The 20,000-nt window shown below is 39.5% G+C and overlaps 1 protein-coding gene across 1 annotated transcript in view; it reads left to right on the forward strand.

Annotated features, from left to right (window-relative positions):
• The first annotated feature begins 10,885 nt into the window (after positions 1-10,885).
• Positions 10,886-20,000, forward strand: part of RANGAP1 (Ran GTPase activating protein 1) — a 30,740-nt gene continuing 21,625 nt past the window's right edge. Inside the window, exons 1-10 of the mRNA XM_075182998.1 lie at positions 10,886-11,003; positions 13,507-13,626; positions 13,885-14,012; positions 14,449-14,508; positions 14,767-14,946; positions 18,035-18,169; positions 18,268-18,426; positions 18,630-18,743; positions 19,084-19,183; positions 19,307-19,391. Of these exons, the coding sequence (XP_075039099.1) occupies positions 13,515-13,626; positions 13,885-14,012; positions 14,449-14,508; positions 14,767-14,946; positions 18,035-18,169; positions 18,268-18,426; positions 18,630-18,743; positions 19,084-19,183; positions 19,307-19,391 (1,073 nt within the window). The 5' untranslated portion in view covers positions 10,886-11,003; positions 13,507-13,514. The remainder of the gene's footprint in view (positions 11,004-13,506; positions 13,627-13,884; positions 14,013-14,448; positions 14,509-14,766; positions 14,947-18,034; positions 18,170-18,267; positions 18,427-18,629; positions 18,744-19,083; positions 19,184-19,306; positions 19,392-20,000) is intronic.

Consider the following 20,000-nt stretch of genomic DNA (forward strand, 5'->3'; position numbering starts at 1 on the left):
AGTAAAACCCTGTGATTTTCTTTGACAAGAAGACGTTCATGCAAAGTCAGACATTCAAATCGAAGTGCTTCCCTCAATGTGAAGAAAAGAGATTTCCTTTAATCTTTATTTGGTGATATTTGTGAAGAAACTTTCAACACGTGCTGCCCCCCTAGTGTTTAAAAACTTACTAGAAATCAAAAAACAAGATAACGGTGTTAGGGTATCGGGGTTCACCGATACTTCTATCAATCACCTTCAATGTCAGTCAGATCTTCATTGATTCAGTCGACTGGTGAACAGAAAAACACCCAACACATGTATGATATAATGCTGAGTAATTCTGATTCTACTCCAACCAGAGCTTACTTCAGGTTCTTTATTTATACAGTAGAATATTAGAGGTATAGAAGCTTAACAACCAATTATAAGACAGTAGATTATGAACACAACATGAAAACAACAAGCTAATTATACATTATGTGAACTCTGCAACTTGTAAGTTTAAACAAATCTTTCTTATGTATGCTTTTATCTTCTCAGGCATTCTGCAACCAGTCTTGTTGTTACTTTATATAGAACATTCAGCTGTGTGTCCTTGGGTTGTTCATGTTCTCTGAGAACATCTTTTTCAAGGCTTCAATCTGTTTCTCTTCTCATTCTGAGTACAATATCTGCTAATTTCTATTTTAATGTTATAGCATAACATATTAGTTTCTAAAGCTTAATACATGATAGATATTAAATCAATAATCATACAATTTTACCCTACTTTCCCCTCTTTTGATTAAATATCTACTTCTAACTTCTACCTACCAGTCATGGTGATAATCAGCAGAAGACAGTTAGCACTTACCTTTACACTATATGGTATCTTAAGGACACCACATAGGTAGAATAATAATTCATTCAGCACGTATCTCATGGTATCTTTATCACCATAACTCTTCTTTCCCTATTTAATGTTTTATCCAGGTGTATAGAGGGAAATACTTTGCTGATATCGATTTAGAATTTTCCTTGTATTACATGTTAGGTAACAGTTCCACATAATCATTATATTTAACGCAAGAAGGATTAGTAACAATGGATGAATCAAGATATTCATTGCTGTCTTCATGGAATAAGATCCATTAACAAATATGTTCCACTAATGATGTGACAATTTATTTTTCAATTCCATCCAATAATTGTCTGCCCATTCTGCTCATAGGTTGTTTTTTTAACCGACTTGACCCGAGGTCCACGCCTGCCCTAGGATTCTCATCAATCCTACCACAAAAAGGATATAAATTTTCATTCTGGTTTCTCGATGATCACTGTCAATCTCTTGTTGCAGACAGTGCAGTTTTTTGGTTTGATTGCTGACCATTGTTCCTAATGTTCAGTTTGTCTCAGGTAGAAATTTCTGTGATAATTACTGGTTCAGGAAGCTCATTATTTTTCCTGCAGGAACAACAATCATGTGTCAGTAATTTCTTAATCAGCCATATAATAATTTTCACTACCACATATACGATCAACAGGATTGCGAAACCTTTTGCTACTAATGTCAATATTCCCAATATCCAAAATGAATCATTACTGACAACTTTGCCAATGAGGTTATGCATCTACACAAAGGCATTTTCAGTGTTTACTCCTTTGAGTGCAAATTGTTGAGCACTCCTTCCCCTTCTGTTTCTCACAGTGGCATATGAAATTTGTCACTTATCTGTCTGCTTCACACTGGGTTAGGCAGGCCTTGAGCCCTACTTCTGTCACAATTATTCTGGTTAGACATATCAATACCACAAGACAGTACATTTCTATTTATCAGAACAAGACTCCCCTGATTTGAAGACTTTTAAGTGTGATGCGTGATTCCAGATGTCTTTTTCCCTGTACTTTCACTGCCATGGGAGTTGTCAACAGGACTTGATAAGGACCCTTGTATCTGGGTTCAAGACATACTTGGCAACTCTCCTGGAATGTCCGGGAGACTCCCGCATTTTGCGAGAGTCTCCCGGACTCCCGGGCGAGTGTGGCAATCTCCCGAATTCTGCCCACTTCACTAGGAAGTGCACCACTTCCTAGTGAAGTGGGCAGAATTAGATCCCAAACGCCGCAATTCCCGGTGAATTGCGGCAGTTAGTTCCGCCCCCCGCTGTCAAATGACGCGATTTGCGTCATTACGTGGCGGCGGCGGGGCCAAAATGACGCAATTTCGCCCCCGCACGCCCACCTGCTACAGAGAGTCTCCCGGACACCAACTTAAAAAGTTGGTTAGTATGGTTCAAGACTTCTCCTGATGTGCTTTCTCACGACCACCCAGTCCCCAGGTTGCAGTCTGTCGGTACCTGTATCAAAATTGACCATGTATTTCAGTTAGTTGTTTCTGTAATAAAGCAACATAGTTCAACAAATCACCATGTACATGCCGTAGTTGCTGTGGAAAATAACAGCCTGTTCTGTGTGCTGTGCCAAACAGAATCTCATATGGTGTTAAACCTGTGTCTTTCCTATGAGTGTTTCTTACTGAGTGCAGGGCCATAGGTAAACATGAGATCCATGGCAGGCCTTTTTCAGCCATTATTTTCTGCATTTGCTTTTCTGCATGCCCACGTCTCCACCCAGCGACTGAAAGCTCCAAACACAGAAGTACATTTTCATACCCTCAACATTTGGGAAGCTGAATAAAATCTATCTGAATCTTTTGAAAAGGATACAGTGTCTGAGGGGTGTTTTCTGTGGAGTTGGGACAGACTTACCCAGGTTGTTTTGTGCACAGATTAGGCAACCAGCCACTAATGCCTGGGCTGCTTGGGCAAACCTTAGTGCTATCCAGTATTTATTTGTTAGTGCTATCATAGCATCCTTTCCCAGGTGCACTTTCCCATGTAGTATATAGGCCATATTATTATTATTATTATTATCTTTGACTTATAAGCGCCACAATGGGTCCACAGCGCCGTACATTACATATACAGAAAACAGAACCAAGACACAACATGATACACATATATATACAAACACAGGTGACAGGGTAAAGCAAATCAGATTATATCTGACAGATAGTGAAAGGGATAGTAGAAATCAACAAGAAGGCCGAAGATTAATAAAACAGGGAAAACAGGGCTAGCGAAGCAGGCCAAGAGGTACAGAGGGTGAAGGAACAGTAGAACGAGCACACAAGGAAAGAGGGCCCTCTGCTCATGAGAGCTAACAACCTAAAGGGAAGGAGGAGACACATAAAGGGTGGTGCTAACTAGGGGAGAGAGCCAGGACAAGAAAGTTAGGAGGACTAATAGACTTGAATAAAGAAATGAGTCTTAAGGGCACGCTTGAAGCCTTTGAGAGTAGATGCTAACCTGATGGAACGTGGAAGATCGTTCCACAGCAGGGGAGCAGCCCCATAATCGGGTAAAGTGCTTTTGGCAGACATAATTGCTGACCTTTACACCATTCTCCTTGCACTTCTAGTGCGCCTAGTCTAGCCCAAGCTCTTTTCTCATTCTCTGTTGCTTGCTTTTGCATAGCTTGGAGTATGGTTCTGTCAAACTTGGGGTCTGGGGCTAGCACGTAGGCAACTTTCCCTTCTGGGATTGGCATTACAGCAGCTTCTCGAAGCAGCTTGGTCTACCAGTCTATTTCCCTCTGCCTCGCAGGGGCGGATCTAGAATTGATTTGTACGGGGGGGGGATTTAAAGGGGGGCAATTTAGTCCCGCCCCCTTTTTGATTGTTATGGCTGCCTGCGGCTGCACACTATGTGCAGGTCCGTTTGGCAGAGACAGGCAGGGAGAGTGTGCTGCCCGGCCACTTTAATTGTGTTTTAAACACAATCAGAGCAGCCTGTCTGCACACTCTCCCTGCCTGTCTCTGCCGAACGGACCTGCACATAGTGTGCAGCCGCCAGCAGCAAGCCCCTGCTAGGGGGGGCGATCGCCACCCCCCCCCCCCCTGGATCCCCCACTGCTGCCTCGGGCGTTGTTTCCTTGGTGTGTGCTTTCACCTTAATCACTGACAGTTTGGCAAGCATCTGAAAGGCAGTAAATATTTCTCTTATGTGGTTTGCATGTTTTATGGGTCTGCCCGATGACCCCATAAAGTTTCTGCTTTTCCATATTGGGCCATAGTCATAAGCTTTACCATAGGCATAGCGTGAGTCTGTGTCAATGTTGACTTTTTGTCCTTCAGCGTATATACAGGCCCACGTCAATGCTTTTAACTCAGCTTCCTGTGCTGACATATGGCTTGGGAGTGATTGCTGAATATGTGTGTCTGTGTAGTAACAGCACAACCTGTATACGGTGTGCCGTTTATGTAGTAGCATGAGCCATCTACATATAGATCTATGTGAGCATCAGGGAGTGGTATATCATGTATGTTTGTTAGGCCCAGAGCCTCTAATTGCATGAGTTCAATACAATCATGATCAGAACAAAAGTTTTTTGTTTGTGTATTTCTTCAGTTTCTTCTTCAGATGCTTCACTCAAGTCCTCATATCCCCTGTCTGATGATTCATCTTCTTTGTGACGCCCCTTACTCCCTTCTTTTGAATCATCAATGGGGAGCAGGGTTGCTGGATTGAGGACTGTGCATCTGGTAATTGTTACGTGTGAGGCGCTAAGCAAGGCTACCTCATATTTAGTTAGTCTAGCTGCAGACAAATGTTTTGTCCTTGCTTGATTAAGAATTTCTGTGACTGCATGTGGCACCATTAGGGTTACTAGGTGTCTTAGCACAATATCTTTACTCTTTTCAAGCACTACAGCAGCTGGAGCTACTGCTCCTACACAGGTGGGCCCTGCTCGTATAACTGGGTTTAACTGTGTAGAGTAATATGCAAGTGACCTCTGTTTGTGACCATGTATCTGTGTCAGTACCCCTTGTGCATGTGCACTGACTTCATGACAAAATAATGTGAAAGGCTTGTCATAATCTGGCAAAGCCAGTGCTGGCGCTGAAGTTACTCCAGCTTAAAATTGGTTAAACATTTGGTTCTGCTCAGAGGAGAATGTAAATGGCTTGCTATCATCCAGAAGTGCTATTGCAGGAGCACGGATAATAGCTCATAAAGTCTTAAGTTTTTTTTCATTTATGTACAAACATTGAATTCCCAACAATGCATTACCATACCCAAGATACAAAGAAGTATTCACAGTACATGACGATTACAGTACAGTAAATAAGGGCAGTGGATGTGTTTACACCACTGATTGACTCAAAACTATTATGAGGATAAAAATAAAATCTTTTTGTTATCTACCATTATTTGACGTTACATTGCATTACTTTCTTTCAAACCATCTACTATAAAAATTGGTTAAAATAAAACAAAAAACAAACCAAAACATAATTTCATATTCAACTATGTTAGTCCATTTCTCCTTTTAAAAACATACCTTCTATGACATACAGAAAAAATGCCTAGTTCATGCATTTGCTATGCGAATAGCCCATAAAGTCTAATATCTTTTCCAAAACACAGTAGTCATTACTCAGCAGAGTCTACGTTATTTAAATCCTTCATTAGTTTCTACTTATGTTTGTTGTAGCTGTGGACCAAAACATATTGCAAACTTCTATTCATTGGAAGTTGGATAAATTCCATCTGGAACCCTAAAGGGTCTTTCTCCGTAGCTGGAGACCTTCTGTGAAGATAAAAAAGTTTTGCATAGTAATTAACATTTATTCATTGAGATTACAGTAACTGCCATTAATTCACATTTCCCAATCAGTGTGTGTTGCATGTAACATGCTTGTCAATATCAGTACACCATTATCAGGTAACCAGTAAATATTTTTGTGCAGTGAACAGATTCTAATAAGACACTTGTTTACATGATTTCCACAAGGGGGGTCAGTCCCTAATATCACAAACAGGGAATGTCAAAGTGACGTGACCTGGGCGAGTGTTCAAAGCCACTCCTTTCTCATCATCACTTAGTACAGCCCCCTTGAATGACTTGAATGTGTTTTCCGGGTTTACAACCATCCAATAACAAACGGCCCTCTCTAAAGGTACCAGGCATTCAGCCATTTTGAAAGCAACACTGCTTCTCTCATAAATCAGAATACTCTCATTAGACACCTCACATTGTGTCTGCAAATCACTCAAAATTTTCTCAACAAAATCTTCCATCACCAAATATTCACACATATTTTCAGATTCTGTGATTTCCATGTCGAAAGTACAAATATATTCACTTAAACAACTCTCGCTCACAGACAGCATTTCTTTATTGGCAAAACAAACCCCCCTGATTTCTGAGAACATTCATCAGCGCCATTTCCACACAGATTAAAACCGCTTGTAATATCTACATGCAAAAGCTCATGTCACACGCCGGGCACTCACTGTGTCCCCCCGGGACCCGGTGTGCGCACCTACTGCTCTCCTGCTCCATTCCCCGCCAGCCTGTCTTAGCTGATCAGCGGCAGCGGCAGTCCTGCTTCCTTCCAGCGCTGTCTCTGTCTCCCCGGCGGTCGGCAGTTCTGCGCATGTGCAGAAGCTTCCAAACGTTTATTACCTTCTGCTGCCCTCTATTGGCTGCCTAAATTAAACCAGCCCTATATCTTGCTCTTCTACTCTGGATTCAGGGCAGATTCTTTCAGTCAGTCCCTGACTCCTGTATTGGAAACAGCTCCTGTGTCTTTTCATGCTCCTGGGAGTTCCTTACTCTGCGTTCCAGTGTTCCTGCTCCTCCAGGCACCTACGCTACAGACCATTCCTGCTAACCACTTCCAAGTGGCAACGCTGCAGAACATTCCTGCTAAATACCACTTCTCAGTGGCAACGCGGCACAGACCACTCCTACTAACCACTTCCAAGTGGCAACGCTGCAGAACATTCCTGCTAAATACCACTTTCAAGTGTCAACACTGCATTATTAATGCTACCACTTCCAAGTGGTAACGCTGCGTTATTCCTCCTAAATCACTTCCAAGTGACAACGCTGCAAATCAAACCTCAAACCACTTCTCAGTGGCAACGCGGCAGATAATCCTTAGTACCACCTCCTAGTGGCATTCCACTGTTCATCTCTACTCCGATTGTCAGTAGTACGGTCACTGTTCTCCAGAGATTCTACTTCTTCTTTACGTCCCGTGAGCTACTATCTACCTAATTCTACACTCTTTCTCTTGTGGTTCGTTGGGAACTTCCCTAGGGGGCCGCGACCTGCAAGTGGAAACCGCGAAGTCCATATTCCCTTGCGGGTATCACTGGCCAACACCTTTCGCTTGTTAGACTCTGCGCCCCTAGCTGAAGTCACGCCAATCCCGGCTGAACTACCAGGATTCAGCTGTCCCTCGTTGGTACCGTGACAGCTCATTACCACCTTTCTCTTTTAACTTACAGTGAAAGCTATTTTTCCACAAACAAAATTATTTTGTTCAACTACAGAAACAGCTCGTTGGACCCCAGCCAGCTGGAGGTCAGTGTTTTCTTCTGAAACAATCGGTACGTTATTTACAGTTCTGTCCGTCCACTGAATCGTACAGTGACGGACCAAAGATTTTAAAACTTCCTTTGCATCTCTTCAGAAGCTTACAATTTAGCCATGCAGGCATTACATTTACAAATGTACAATCTTTTTAAACTTAAAACATGTATCTTTTAAAACGGTCAAGACAGACAAACACGGATCTCCCTCACACACAGTAAGATGGAGACAAAACTGACATACAGGAAGAAAAATTAACTAATATCTTCCAGCTTACTGCTGTGGAACTATAAGTCCCAGCATTAAACTAAATACAAGTCAGCTTCAATATATTATTACCACTCATCCCTCCGGACACATTTTAGTTACTTTTGAATTATTGAAGCATACTCAAAGAACCTTTTTATCAATGTTACGTACATTGTCAGATAACATAAACAGAATCCTTCTTAAAAATTTCCTTCACACTAGACGGATAGGGGGAGAGCGATTTGCAGTTTCCCCGCTGCTCATAGCCCCCTTCTTATCTCAACACACTGAAATCTTTTACACAGAATAAAGGGGGGGGGGGCACATTTCACTCTTTCAGCTGCGCAGCATCAAACATACATTTATAGTACACAATCTACTTGATTCATTATATCATTCAGCTTCTCATGCATTTAGCATATCCACATATTGACCTAATCTTCATAGCCATGCCTTTTTATCCATTCTTTATTATTCAAATAAAACCAAGACCATTTCTCCAAGTCTAATGTCCCTTCTGGGGGAAATCCTGCTCTCTTGATTACTTTATGAATCCCTTTAACAGCTTTACTACCTTCTCTTTCCTTCATTATATCCATGGGTTTGCCTATAATAGGTATCTTACTGTTCTGTGCCCCCATTACTGGGTTACTGGTCACAGTACTGTCAGTATCTAGGATACAATGTCCTGTAAGTGAAATAAGGTAATACAATTTTCCCCTTTGTACAGACTACAAGTGTCTTTAATCCTTAACCCCCTAGTCTGCTCTAGGAACACCAGGGGGTAAATGTATCAAGCTGAGAGTTTTTCAGCGGGTTTGAAAAACCAATCAGATTTTTGCTATAATTTATTTAGTACATTCTACAAAATGAGAGCTAGCATCTGATTGGTTGCAATAGGCAAATTCTCCACTTTTCAAACCTGCCGGAAAACTCTCAGCTTGATACATTTACCCCCAGATGTGATTTTTATCGGTTTTAGATTAAAAGACTGGCACTTATGGCTGATCCGATTCTTCCCCTCAAGTCCGTGTTCTGTGTATGGACATATAGGTTTATAATCTGGTAACATATGATTTTGTAGCAAGTAAATGATAATGTAAGAACAATCGTGGCCTAAATTTTTCTCTAATAACTCTTTATTTAAATGGTAGCCTAATGTGCAGTATAGCTCTCTTTCATTACTTACAAAACCATAATGTACATTTGTAGTTGTAACACCCTCTAAACTGGGTCCTTTACACCCTGAATATTTTCTTAAGATAATGCAGCAGGTACAATTTTTACATACACCCCTCTTGTTATCTTCTAATTCAAATTGTCTACACCCATCATAATCCACTGTATCCATACATTCACAATTTCATTATCTTTTTCTCTGACTGATCATTGGGTTCATGAGATACCGTCTAATCACCTCAACTGACTTTCTTTAGACATACAAAGAAATACTGAACAGAGTAAAAGGGTAGAAATCTACACTTTTTCTTACTCACCATACGGAACTTAGTTCAGCAGTTCTCTGGACATCAGCGGAGACTGGCGTCAGATGTGGAGATGTTGGGGCATCCCAGACACGAGCCCCCAGAAATGTTAGGGTATCGGGGTTCACCGATACTTCTATCAATCACCTTCAATGTCAGTCAGGTCTTCATTGATTTGCAGTCGACTGGTGAACAGAAAAACACCCAACACATGTATGACATAATGTTGAGTAATTCTGATTCTGTTCCAACCAGAGCTTACTTCAGGTTCTTTTGTTTATACAGTAGAATAGTAGAGGTATAGAAGCTTAACAACCAATTATAAGACAGTAGATTATGAAAACAACATGAAAACAACAAGCTAATTATACATTATGCGTACTCTGCAACTTGTAAGTTTAAACAAATCTTTCTTATTTATGATTTTTCTTCTCAGGCATTCTGCCACCAGTCTTGTTGTTACTTTATATAGAACGTTCAGTTGTGCATCCTTGGGTTGTTCATGTTCTCTGAGAACATCTTGTTGTAACATTTTTCAAGGCTTCAATCTGTTTCTCTTCTCATTCTGAGTACAATATCTGCTAATTTCTTTTTTAAGGTTATAGCATAACATATTAGTTTCTAAAGCTTAATACATGATAGATATTAAATCAATAATCATACAATTTTACCCTTACAACGGCGATACCAGAAGTTAGGCACGCCGAAACCGGAAGTCTGCACTGTTCCCTTGGAACACACAGGCTTGGATTGAAGAACAGGAAGTTCTTCATAGTCTATGGATCCCACAAACCGGAAGTCGGTGTGCGCTCCATGTGTGTTCCAAGGGGACCTTGCAGACTTACGGTTTCAGCATGAATGACTTCCGGTATCTTGAGAGATCAGAAAATGCTTAATCTATAGATAATGCCAGATTTCAGAATGGGTAGACCCAATTTGGTTTGGACATCATCAGGGCCGGATTAAGGGAATGGAGGCCCCTGGGCTAAGGGGCCCTCCATTCCCCGCGAGGCCCCCAATGTGAGCTGTCTGCCGCCCCCCACCCCCCGCGAGGACCCCCCCAAGCACTTACCTGTCAGTGCAGTCCTCCGTCCCGGCGCGCTGTAAGCTCTTTACTAAGGAGAACTCGCAAAATTGGGGATGAGATGTATTAACGTGTTCAGAGTTTAGCCCACCTTGCAATGGTAGTGCCATCATCCCACGTTAATAAAGAGATATAGCCCTCTTCCCAAAGAAACGCATAGAATAGTATACTTGTGTATATCTATAATTAAAAGACCTTCATGATTGCATGTAAATTTGTAATCATTACATTTGTTTGTTATTTTTTACCTACATGTATGAATATTCAAATTGAATTAATTATTTTTACATTTTTAAAATATGAACCATATCGTAAACATAAAACATTACTTTATTTTAAATATACGATGATGATGATGATGATTTTAAATACAGTTACTATTATGTGTTGATTTTCCTCTATTCAAAACATTGGGTAAGAGAAAACTTAGTGCCATCTAATGACAGAAAAATTAACTGCAGGCAATCATCCCGATTTCCTGTGATCATCCGTTCAGTACATCCCATATATTTCAATACAAGCTTAGCAATAGACCAAAACGTCCAACCTCCATTTGTTGACCGCGCAAAGCATTACGGGATATGTAGTTAATTATACCGGCTTTACAGCGTTTCGTTGTATTAAACATACACAGTCTCTAGAACTACAAGTTCCATAACTCAGTGTGGGCGCAGCCGTTGTGAGGAAATCTGCTGGTTCAAAGAGGAAAAAAAAAAGAAAAAGAAACCCGGTTCGCCATAAGCAACGTGTGGAGTGACGGGCCTGACGACCGGAAAACGGTGAGATAGTGGCGTGTCTGTGTCGCTTAAAATATTGTGTTGTTTATTTTTTCAGGTAGTGTAAATGATGGCTCATTCTTTTTCAGCATCTAGGTGATTTTGGCGGGATAATCTCTTTGCCCTCGCTGTCATTAGTCTCTTCTTGTGTGTAGTTAACAGCGAGTCCTTTACCAGGACACTAAAATGGCACATTACATTGTGAGATGGACTTTAATGCATTTAATTTAATGTCACCATACATTGAGTTTAAGTACCTATTAATACTATTAAATGTTATTTAGTCTCGGTCTAGTTAAAAATAGTATGTATGAGTATGATAAACGATTTTCAGTCTGTTTTGTCGGATTTTGTTTTATGATTTAGGATTACATAACATCTGGCTCTCCAGCTGTTGCACTATCGTGGGATTATAATACAGCACCAACGGGAACAGGCTGCCAATCCGTCTGGCAGTCCATTTATTCTGTAATATGGTGATAACAGTAAATAAATCACTATATACGTGACTCAGTTGCAATGCAAACGTCTGTGTTATCCACCACTGCTGTACTACAGAGGTTACAGGTCAACAAGTGGTGCTCCAGCTGCTGTGGAACTACAAGTTACATCATGCCCTACACAGTGCAGCAATAGAACCATGGGTCAGCAAATAGCTCATTATTTACAGCAGTTATTTATACAGTGTCAGCATACTCCATAGCATTTTATATTTGGAAACAAATACGGTAATAAAACAAGTGTGGGTATTAACAGACTAACAAAGATGTATGAAAGGCCCGTTTCTACAATATATAGGAAAATAGTTGTTTAGTGCCACATATTGGTTCAGCCAAATTGCAGTGGGAACGTGCTTAGCTGGGCTATCTGATCTAGTCATAGAGGAATGTTGGTTTACGGGTTAGTAGGTTGTTTGAGTATAGAAGGATAATAAATATACATTTTGAGTGAACTGTGCAGGTTGTTGCTAATCAGGTAGAATAATCTATGGAAGTTAAGAATATGGTTCTGGAATGATATAAAATTGTCTGAATGGGTGAATATTCAGGGAATGTTTGGAGGTTAGGGGAAAGTCTTTGTAGTTAGAAGGGAGGAAATTACAGAGTGGGAGCAAGTAATAAGTGAAGATTGAGAGGCACAAATTCCGGGCATAGAGAATAGGTGAAGCTGGAAAATAATTATACAAGTGACTAAATATATGCATTCCTCTCAACTGTCCTGATTTTGATGGGACAGTCCAGATTCACGAACCTCGAAAGGAGCTGGATTTACATGTGGCCAGATTTGTGCCCCAAAGTGGGCGAGGCTGCTTTTGTCCCCATTTTGCATGTCTAAGGGGTAGATTCAATTACGCGCACTATTACCGTTACTACAGTAATAGCTGCGCATTATTACCGTTACTTTGGTAATTTCAGTGCTGATGTTTAAAATCCGTGTTAAAATTACCGTAGTAGCGATAATAATGTATGACAACGCGGGGAATTGAATCTACCCTTAACTGTTCAGAGGTATGTGTATGTTGAGTTTTTGTTAATCTCTTTGAATGGTAATAGAAGCATTTTATAATGAATTTGGTAACATACAGGTAAATTAAGGTAGGGACTGATGGAGCGGAGCAGCAGTAAAGGAGAGTTTCCAGGGAAAAGTAATCTAGCCGATGTATTCAGAAGATTGTAAGGGTGGTTAGGGGAAGACCAATAAAAAAGGGAAAATGCAATAGCCTGTGCAGGAGATAATTAGAGCATAAAGAGCTCATTTATAGTTCTTACAGCAATACATTTTTGGGGGCATATTCAATTGTACGGATTCCCCGCTGCGTTAAAACTACTACCGTTATTACGGTAATAGTTAGTCCAAATTGTCCTGGATTTCATATCATCTCTACATCACGGTCATGTGTCTCAAAGCTTCTCCAACATTCAGTGTGGTTATATACATTCTGACAAACTCTTATCGAGCACTAAATGAGTGTTTCTATAAAACTCCATTGTATATTTAATGTGTGTTTCTTCTCAATTCGGTAAGCAATGGCAAAATTAATGCTAAACAAACACATAGGAGACAGTGTGATTGTTTTTTCCCTTTTACTAATTTTTTGGGACTACCAGCATCAGTGCACTTAATATGCTTTTGGGAGCACTTTAAAATAGCACCTGTGTATACAATTCCAAAATATAAATACAATTAGTGATGTGAGTAAACTTATTAATAAGGTACAGCCTGTCCTGCCAAGATAAATTCTGCAGGACTTATTTTGGTCCTACTAGGTGATATTGCCCCTGCAAGCCTAACTTCCCTGTGTTATATTTTTACAGTATTGGTTCATTAGATAGATTTGTACAGACGTCATCAACCTGTAATTATTGTTGACACTTTGATAATGAGTTCTATTTTAAAACTGATGTGTAAAGGAGCTGTCCTATATTGTATATATGCTGGCATAGCAAAACCTGTTGTTCTGGGTTTGAGTCTCACTTATTCCATTTCTTCTCTTTTAATCATTCAGTGCAGAGGATGGCATCTGAAGACATATCACAGTTGGCTGATTCCCTGGCAAAGACCAAAGTGGGTGGGGGAGAGTTGAGCTTTAAAGGCAGAACTCTGAAGCTTAACACGGCTCAAGATGGTAAGTATTCATATTGTGTGAATGTGAGCATCATTTCTAGGGTGTGACGTTGGATCCTCCAAATCTTGTTGTGGAGCAGCATTCACTTTTGCTAATATACAGTATGTCTTCCATTGTCGTAACTACATTTTAATATATGGTTTTAAAAGTAACCCTTTCTCCCTATTTTTTTTTTTAACTTCACTTATTGCAGCAGTATGCCTCACACTTCTTATCTCTCTGTATTTTAAAATTTAAAATTATTTCCTTGTTTTACAGCAGAGGAGGTGATCCAGGAAATTGAGGGGTTTGAGGGGCTGCAGGCATTGCGTCTGGAAGGCAACACTGTAGGTGTGGAAGCAGCAAAGGCCATCGCCAAGGCTTTAGAAAATAAACCGGATATCAAGGTAAGATGGTATACAGAAGAGGATGCATGTATTAGAACTAGGGCTTAAATTGTAATTCAGATTGGAAATGTTTAGTTACAGCTGTTAGAACATTTTAGTTATTAATTAAAATGTGCACTTGTAGTGTGCCGGTATAAAAAATTCAATAATTAATAATTCAAAATCTGAGATGTTTTGTTTTCGAAATTAGCAAATTCGAAATTCGAAATTATGTGGTGTCTGATATGTAGATATGATATGCATGTATAATGACCATCTTGATTTCTCTATTCTGATAAACAAAACTTATGATTATACAAAATATGAATTATGTTTTTCCTGAGGTTTTCAATGTATGTTTTTTGGGTCTGGTGCTGCTTTAAGTTGATATGTTAAATTTTTGGGATGTTAATTAGTAGTTGTTGGTAATTCTGAAAATGTTGCATTTTCTTACCAGCGATGTCATTGGAGTGATATGTTTACTGGGAGATTGAGAACTGAAATTCCACCAGCACTGGTAAGTATGCTAAGTTATGACTTGCTAAATCAGATCACCTTTTCCAAGCCACATGTTCTTAAAGGTCTTAAATTTGCAATAAGTTAAATAGACAGGTTGATTCTTCTTGTTCAAAAGGTTAGTTTAGCATTGGAGATTCTAATACGAAGTACAGTATTTAATGACTGTGGATTTATTAATTCTCATCCATATTAATTTCCTGCGATTTTAGAGTAGGATGTTTTGAGCATGACTTTATCGCCATCTATTTTCCCATAGATTTCTCTAGGGGAAGCGCTGATCAGTGCCAGAGCCCAGCTGACGGAACTTGATCTGAGTGACAATGCTTTTGGACCAGATGGGGTGCGCGGAGTCGAGGCGCTGATCAAAAGTTCCACATGTTTTACACTGCAAGAACTAAAATTAAATAACTGTGGTATGGGCATTGGTGGCGGAAAGGTAACTAAATATAGGAAACTCTTAAAATGTTTTCCCTATTGCAGTAGGACATAGGCGGTGGGTTATGTTCCATACATCATAGGAAAAGACCTCATTCCTTTTACTCCCTATAATGCTGGTCCTCAGTTCTTTATCCGGTGCTTTACATAGGGAGTGTGCACAGGAGCCTTTACTTGCTCTGTTTATCTTATGTTTCATGAAGCTTTTTGAATAGAAAGTGAAGGGGACTGCTGTTCAAGTGGACCTTTTGGCAGCCTAATCTGAGGAGGAGTCGGTCACCACTGCACAGCCCTGCAGTATTCCCTGTCCTGTACAGCACTTTACCACATTGGTCCAGCCTTCTTGGGGGACACAATGGTGCTGTCCAATAAGGACTGACTTTTGCTCACTTACTTATTCACCCCCTAATTGGTGAAGTTTTTTGCCGTCTTTCTACCCTTGCCACCAGCTAAGCAAGAAACAGAAAGCAAGTAGAGCTTTTTTAGTTTTTCTGGCCCATTTAGAGTGCAACAGAGTAGTATATATTTAGCCATTTCCTCCAGACAGTTGGACATGTGTGATTTTCTGGGGACAATGTCCAAGACGAGGGGTGTTGGGCGCCTAACATTATTGGTCCACAATTATGTCTGTACCAGGTGCTAGACTAAATTACCTCTTGCATCATCTGTGCTAGCTGTGCTCAATCACAGCCTCAAGCGGTGATTGGACCATGGGGATCTGAGTACAGCTGGGTCCCTAAATCAGTCGATCATGAGGTAATGGTGGGCGTTTCAAGTGAAAAGAAAAGATGAGGACTATGTCCAAAACATCTTGGCAGCCCCACTGGAATCTGACGAGCACCTCCCTGCAACTGATTTTCACAACTGTTTTCCCAGGATAATGTTTTTAGGTCTCAACTTTTAGGGCTTACAAGACCAAGGTCTACCCTCATGCTTCCTGTTTACAAAGCGGTTCCATCACCTTTTTTGATCCACACCAGCTTTTTAAAGTGTTCGTATGGGGCAAAATTGTAATTCATCCTTGTAATAGACTGCAAAAGGATGTAACTTTACTTGATTGATCTTTCAATTAAAGGACTGAGCTTCGTCCTGGAAGACAGTAGTCTTAACTGATGACAGCCTCATTCTCCTTAATATCTTTATCTTTTACGATGGTTTTAGACGCTATTTGCTGTAGAGCTATAAAGAATGTGTTTTCAATGTAAATAGATGTTTACAGAAAGTGTCAGTGAAATCTTTAGCAGTTTTTGTAAATGTTGCAAAACTGCACCTGTGAAGTGACACCCACTGTTTCTATGTAACACTTTCTGTCATATCTTGCAAAGCTATCAGCTTTTCCTTGATCTGATCTGTTCCTGGACAGTTGTTGCATTCTTTTAAATGGCATTCTGGAGGTGCAGACGTACACATTATTTTTTGCTATCCATACATTAAAATCGCTGAGATTTGCTATCCTAATCATCTCTTAACTTTGCTCTATTTATCATTAATTTAACATTCTGATGAGTGATACACACTCAAACAGAATATGTAGCACATCCACCTCACCAAGTCATTAGATAAATTATAGACACAGATATGAACCTTTTTTAATGTGGCATATAACAAAATTACTATATTATTATAATGTTTGTTTGAAAATAATTTTTTAAATTTGAGGCTGTGACCTTGAAATGTTAACTTCCTCAAAGATAGTCAAATAGTGGTAAATTAAATTCAAGCCTGTTAAACTGAACAAAATGTTTTCTTTTATAAATATTGAAATACCTTAGTCCTGGCCTGCTAAAATTGGGTTTTTGCATACCGCAAGTGCCAATATTTGCATATTTTTTTTTTTAATTTTTAGACCCTTGTAAATGAAAAACCTAGATGAGAAAAAAATTTAATTTAAGATTTCTAGTCCGCTTTGATGGCCAATTAAGAATGTTGAGTTAAATAAAATATAGAAAGTAATTGAAAATTGGATCAGTTGATATGGAATGAACCAGGTACTATATTAAAACAGAAGAATAATGCTAGAGGACCTGGTGATAAGTCTGTTTTTAAGTCTGATGGATAATTTCTGTACTTGAATAGCATCTGATATAATGTTAATTTTTTACCTGCATCTGGACAGCTGCAAATCAGCTTTATAAAGCTGCAGCTTGTTCACCAAGTTTTGAGGTGGAATTTGTCACTAACAAGGGTATTGGCTAAAGGTCCTGTATAACAGGATTTCTGCTGTTTCTATTTAGTTCTCAATATTCCACCCTCCCTTTGATTTACTTTAGGATCTCGTCATGGTTCCTATGATGCCTAGTGTTATGGGAAAGAAAAAGGGCATTTATGTACTATATAGTTAATCCATTGCTTATTCTTTTATGTATAGCTTCCTGTCTTGTTAGCGGAAGCTCTACTCTTTTTTGTGTTATTTAGGTTCTTCGTTTGGTTTACTCAATTTTTATACTGTTATGGTTGGCTGTTACTTATTCTGTTGTACTTATTACTTTTTAAACGAATATTCAAAATCCATTTAGCTATTGAAGCTTGGATATATCTAGACTATATCTAGACTAGAGGTGGCAGAATATCCTTGTCTTTACTGTTTTTTTTTTGGTTTTTTTTCAGTTTTTTTCTTGATTCACCTCCTAGTGAACTAATCCTCATGGCCCTTGTGTAACTGCAAACTTAAAAAATACAAATTAATCTCTATTGAATTGCAACTGGTTAATTTTTGGATTTCTGTATGAGTCTGTCTGTGTGTGTGTGTCTATATTAGGGAATTTAGACTGTAAGCTCCAATGGGGCAGGGACAGATGTGAATGAGTTCTCTGTACAGCGCTGCGGAATCAGTGGCGCTATATAAATAGATGATGATGATGATGATGATTTAAGCGTTCTGAAATTTAAATTGTAGTCGCAGTACCCAGATCTCGGTGGATGTGTTGGTTTTCGTTCACTGATGTTAGCTTAATTTATTTCCAATGAAAGAGTCTTCTGTTTGGATAAATTATATATGCATATAAGTAGTGGTTTACTTTATTTGCACTTCAGTAAGCATTATATTCTTGTTGAACTGCACTGATATTACATTTTCTGTGCTTTTTCAGATTCTGGCAGCGGCTCTGACCGAGTGCCACAAAAAATCCAGTTCACTTGGTAAGCCTCTGGCTCTCAAAGTGTTTGTGGCTGGAAGAAATCGTTTAGAGAATGATGGGGCTACAGCTTTGGCAGAGGCATTTCGGGTATGTACGTTTGTATTACGTAATAAGACAGCAGTTTCTCAGTAGAATAGATATTCTGTAGTGTTACATCAATGTATTAATTGTATTTATATTCCTAGTTAATTGGCACATTGGAGGAAGTGCACATGCCTCAGAATGGTATTAATTATCCTGGAATTGCTGCATTGGCAGAAGCTTTTAAAGTCAACCCCTTGCTAAGGACCATCAACCTTAATGATAATACATTCACAGATAAAGGAGGAATTGCTATGGCTGAGGTAATGGTCTTTCTTGTCCTTGTCATATATATAACCTGCTTATGTGTCACTTCTGGTATTCTGTACTTTAACATTCCCTTTTGTCAGTGTGGGTTATTTTTTTGGGGTGGAGGGGGGCTGTTTTTTGTTTTTACATTGTGCATTATTGTGCACAATTATTATTTTACATTGTGCATTATATAAATATGTTTTCCTCCCAACAGGCACTGAAGACCCTAAGACAAGTGGAACATATCAATTTTGGGGACTGTTTGGTGCGTTCCAAGGGAGCATTTGCCATTGCTGGGGCCCTGAAAGAGGGTTTGCATAAACTAAAGGTATGTAACATGCTTCCTACGTATTTGTTTTTTTTATTTTTATCCAGAAGGGTTGTGTATGTATATTTACTTAGCGTATCACATACTCCTGTATTCTTTCCTTGTAGTTGTGGAAGAAAAATTAGTAGTTATTAGTAGTCAGCCACACAGGTGAGCTACTTAAATGTAGTAGAACCTATAGGATCTACTAAGGATTTAGGTTTTGTGCCATCCGATATTCCACATGTATGGAATACCAATTATGTTCTACTAATCATTAAATATCTTCACAGTCTTACCATCCTTTGCTTGTTATACTTGATGCATGTTATAATTCTGTTGCCTTTGTTCTTCATGGTAGGAACTTAACCTCTCCTTCTGTGAGATTAAGTGTGATGCAGCTCTTGCATTGGCAGAATCTGTGGAAGACAAATCTGAGCTGGAAAAATTGGATTTAAATGGTGAGCTTGTAGGCTACAGTGATTGTACATGAGATATTGGACCAGGCTACAAAATGTAAAGTGATGATTTTTATTGTATTTTCATGATTTTAGCAATATTTGTCTGTATGTTTTGTGTTGTAGGAAACAATCTTGGTGAAGAAGGTTGCGAGCACATTCAGGAAATTTTGGATGGCTTCAGCATGGCCTCAGTTCTGGGATCGCTTAGGTAAAGAAAATATCTTATATCATTGTTAATTTTTGTGCCATTATTCTAGAAAGCAAATTGCTGTCTTGAAACTGTTGATTATCCATAGTCTATTCATTGCATTTCACTACAACTATGGGTGACTTGTTGTGAGCTCATTTTTTTTCTGCTGGGAAAATGTGTGATTCAGTGTGAGTCGGAGCTCCCGACTGCAGCTAAAGGTAGTTGTGTCTGAGCCGGGAGAGCTGCAAAAATTAGACTGCCTCTTTAAAATGTGTGATTTCTAGAACTCATTTCTTAAAGCAGTCCTAGGGAAAATGCTTTACGATTTTGAACAGTAACGCTATAATATTCAGTGTTCTCCCTAGCACCTATTTCCCGGGTGCTCCACCCGGCTGTTTGTACTTGCCACCTGGCTCTTGGAGCCCAACAGAGCCCTGTTGTAATGGAATAAACCATTGTTTCTCCTATTAGAACAGGCACTATGTGAGCACTACAGCCAACAGTGTGTGTTTGACCACTGACCACCAGTCCTGTCATGTGTGGGCAATAACCTCCAACCTTCATTATTATTGCAAAGTATAACTGTCCCCACCCGGCTGCTTCTTGATACCACATGGCTGGCAAAAT

Source organism: Mixophyes fleayi, chromosome 8, assembly GCF_038048845.1.
Source record: "Mixophyes fleayi isolate aMixFle1 chromosome 8, aMixFle1.hap1, whole genome shotgun sequence".
In the NCBI taxonomy this organism is placed as follows: Eukaryota; Metazoa; Chordata; class Amphibia; order Anura; family Limnodynastidae; genus Mixophyes; species Mixophyes fleayi.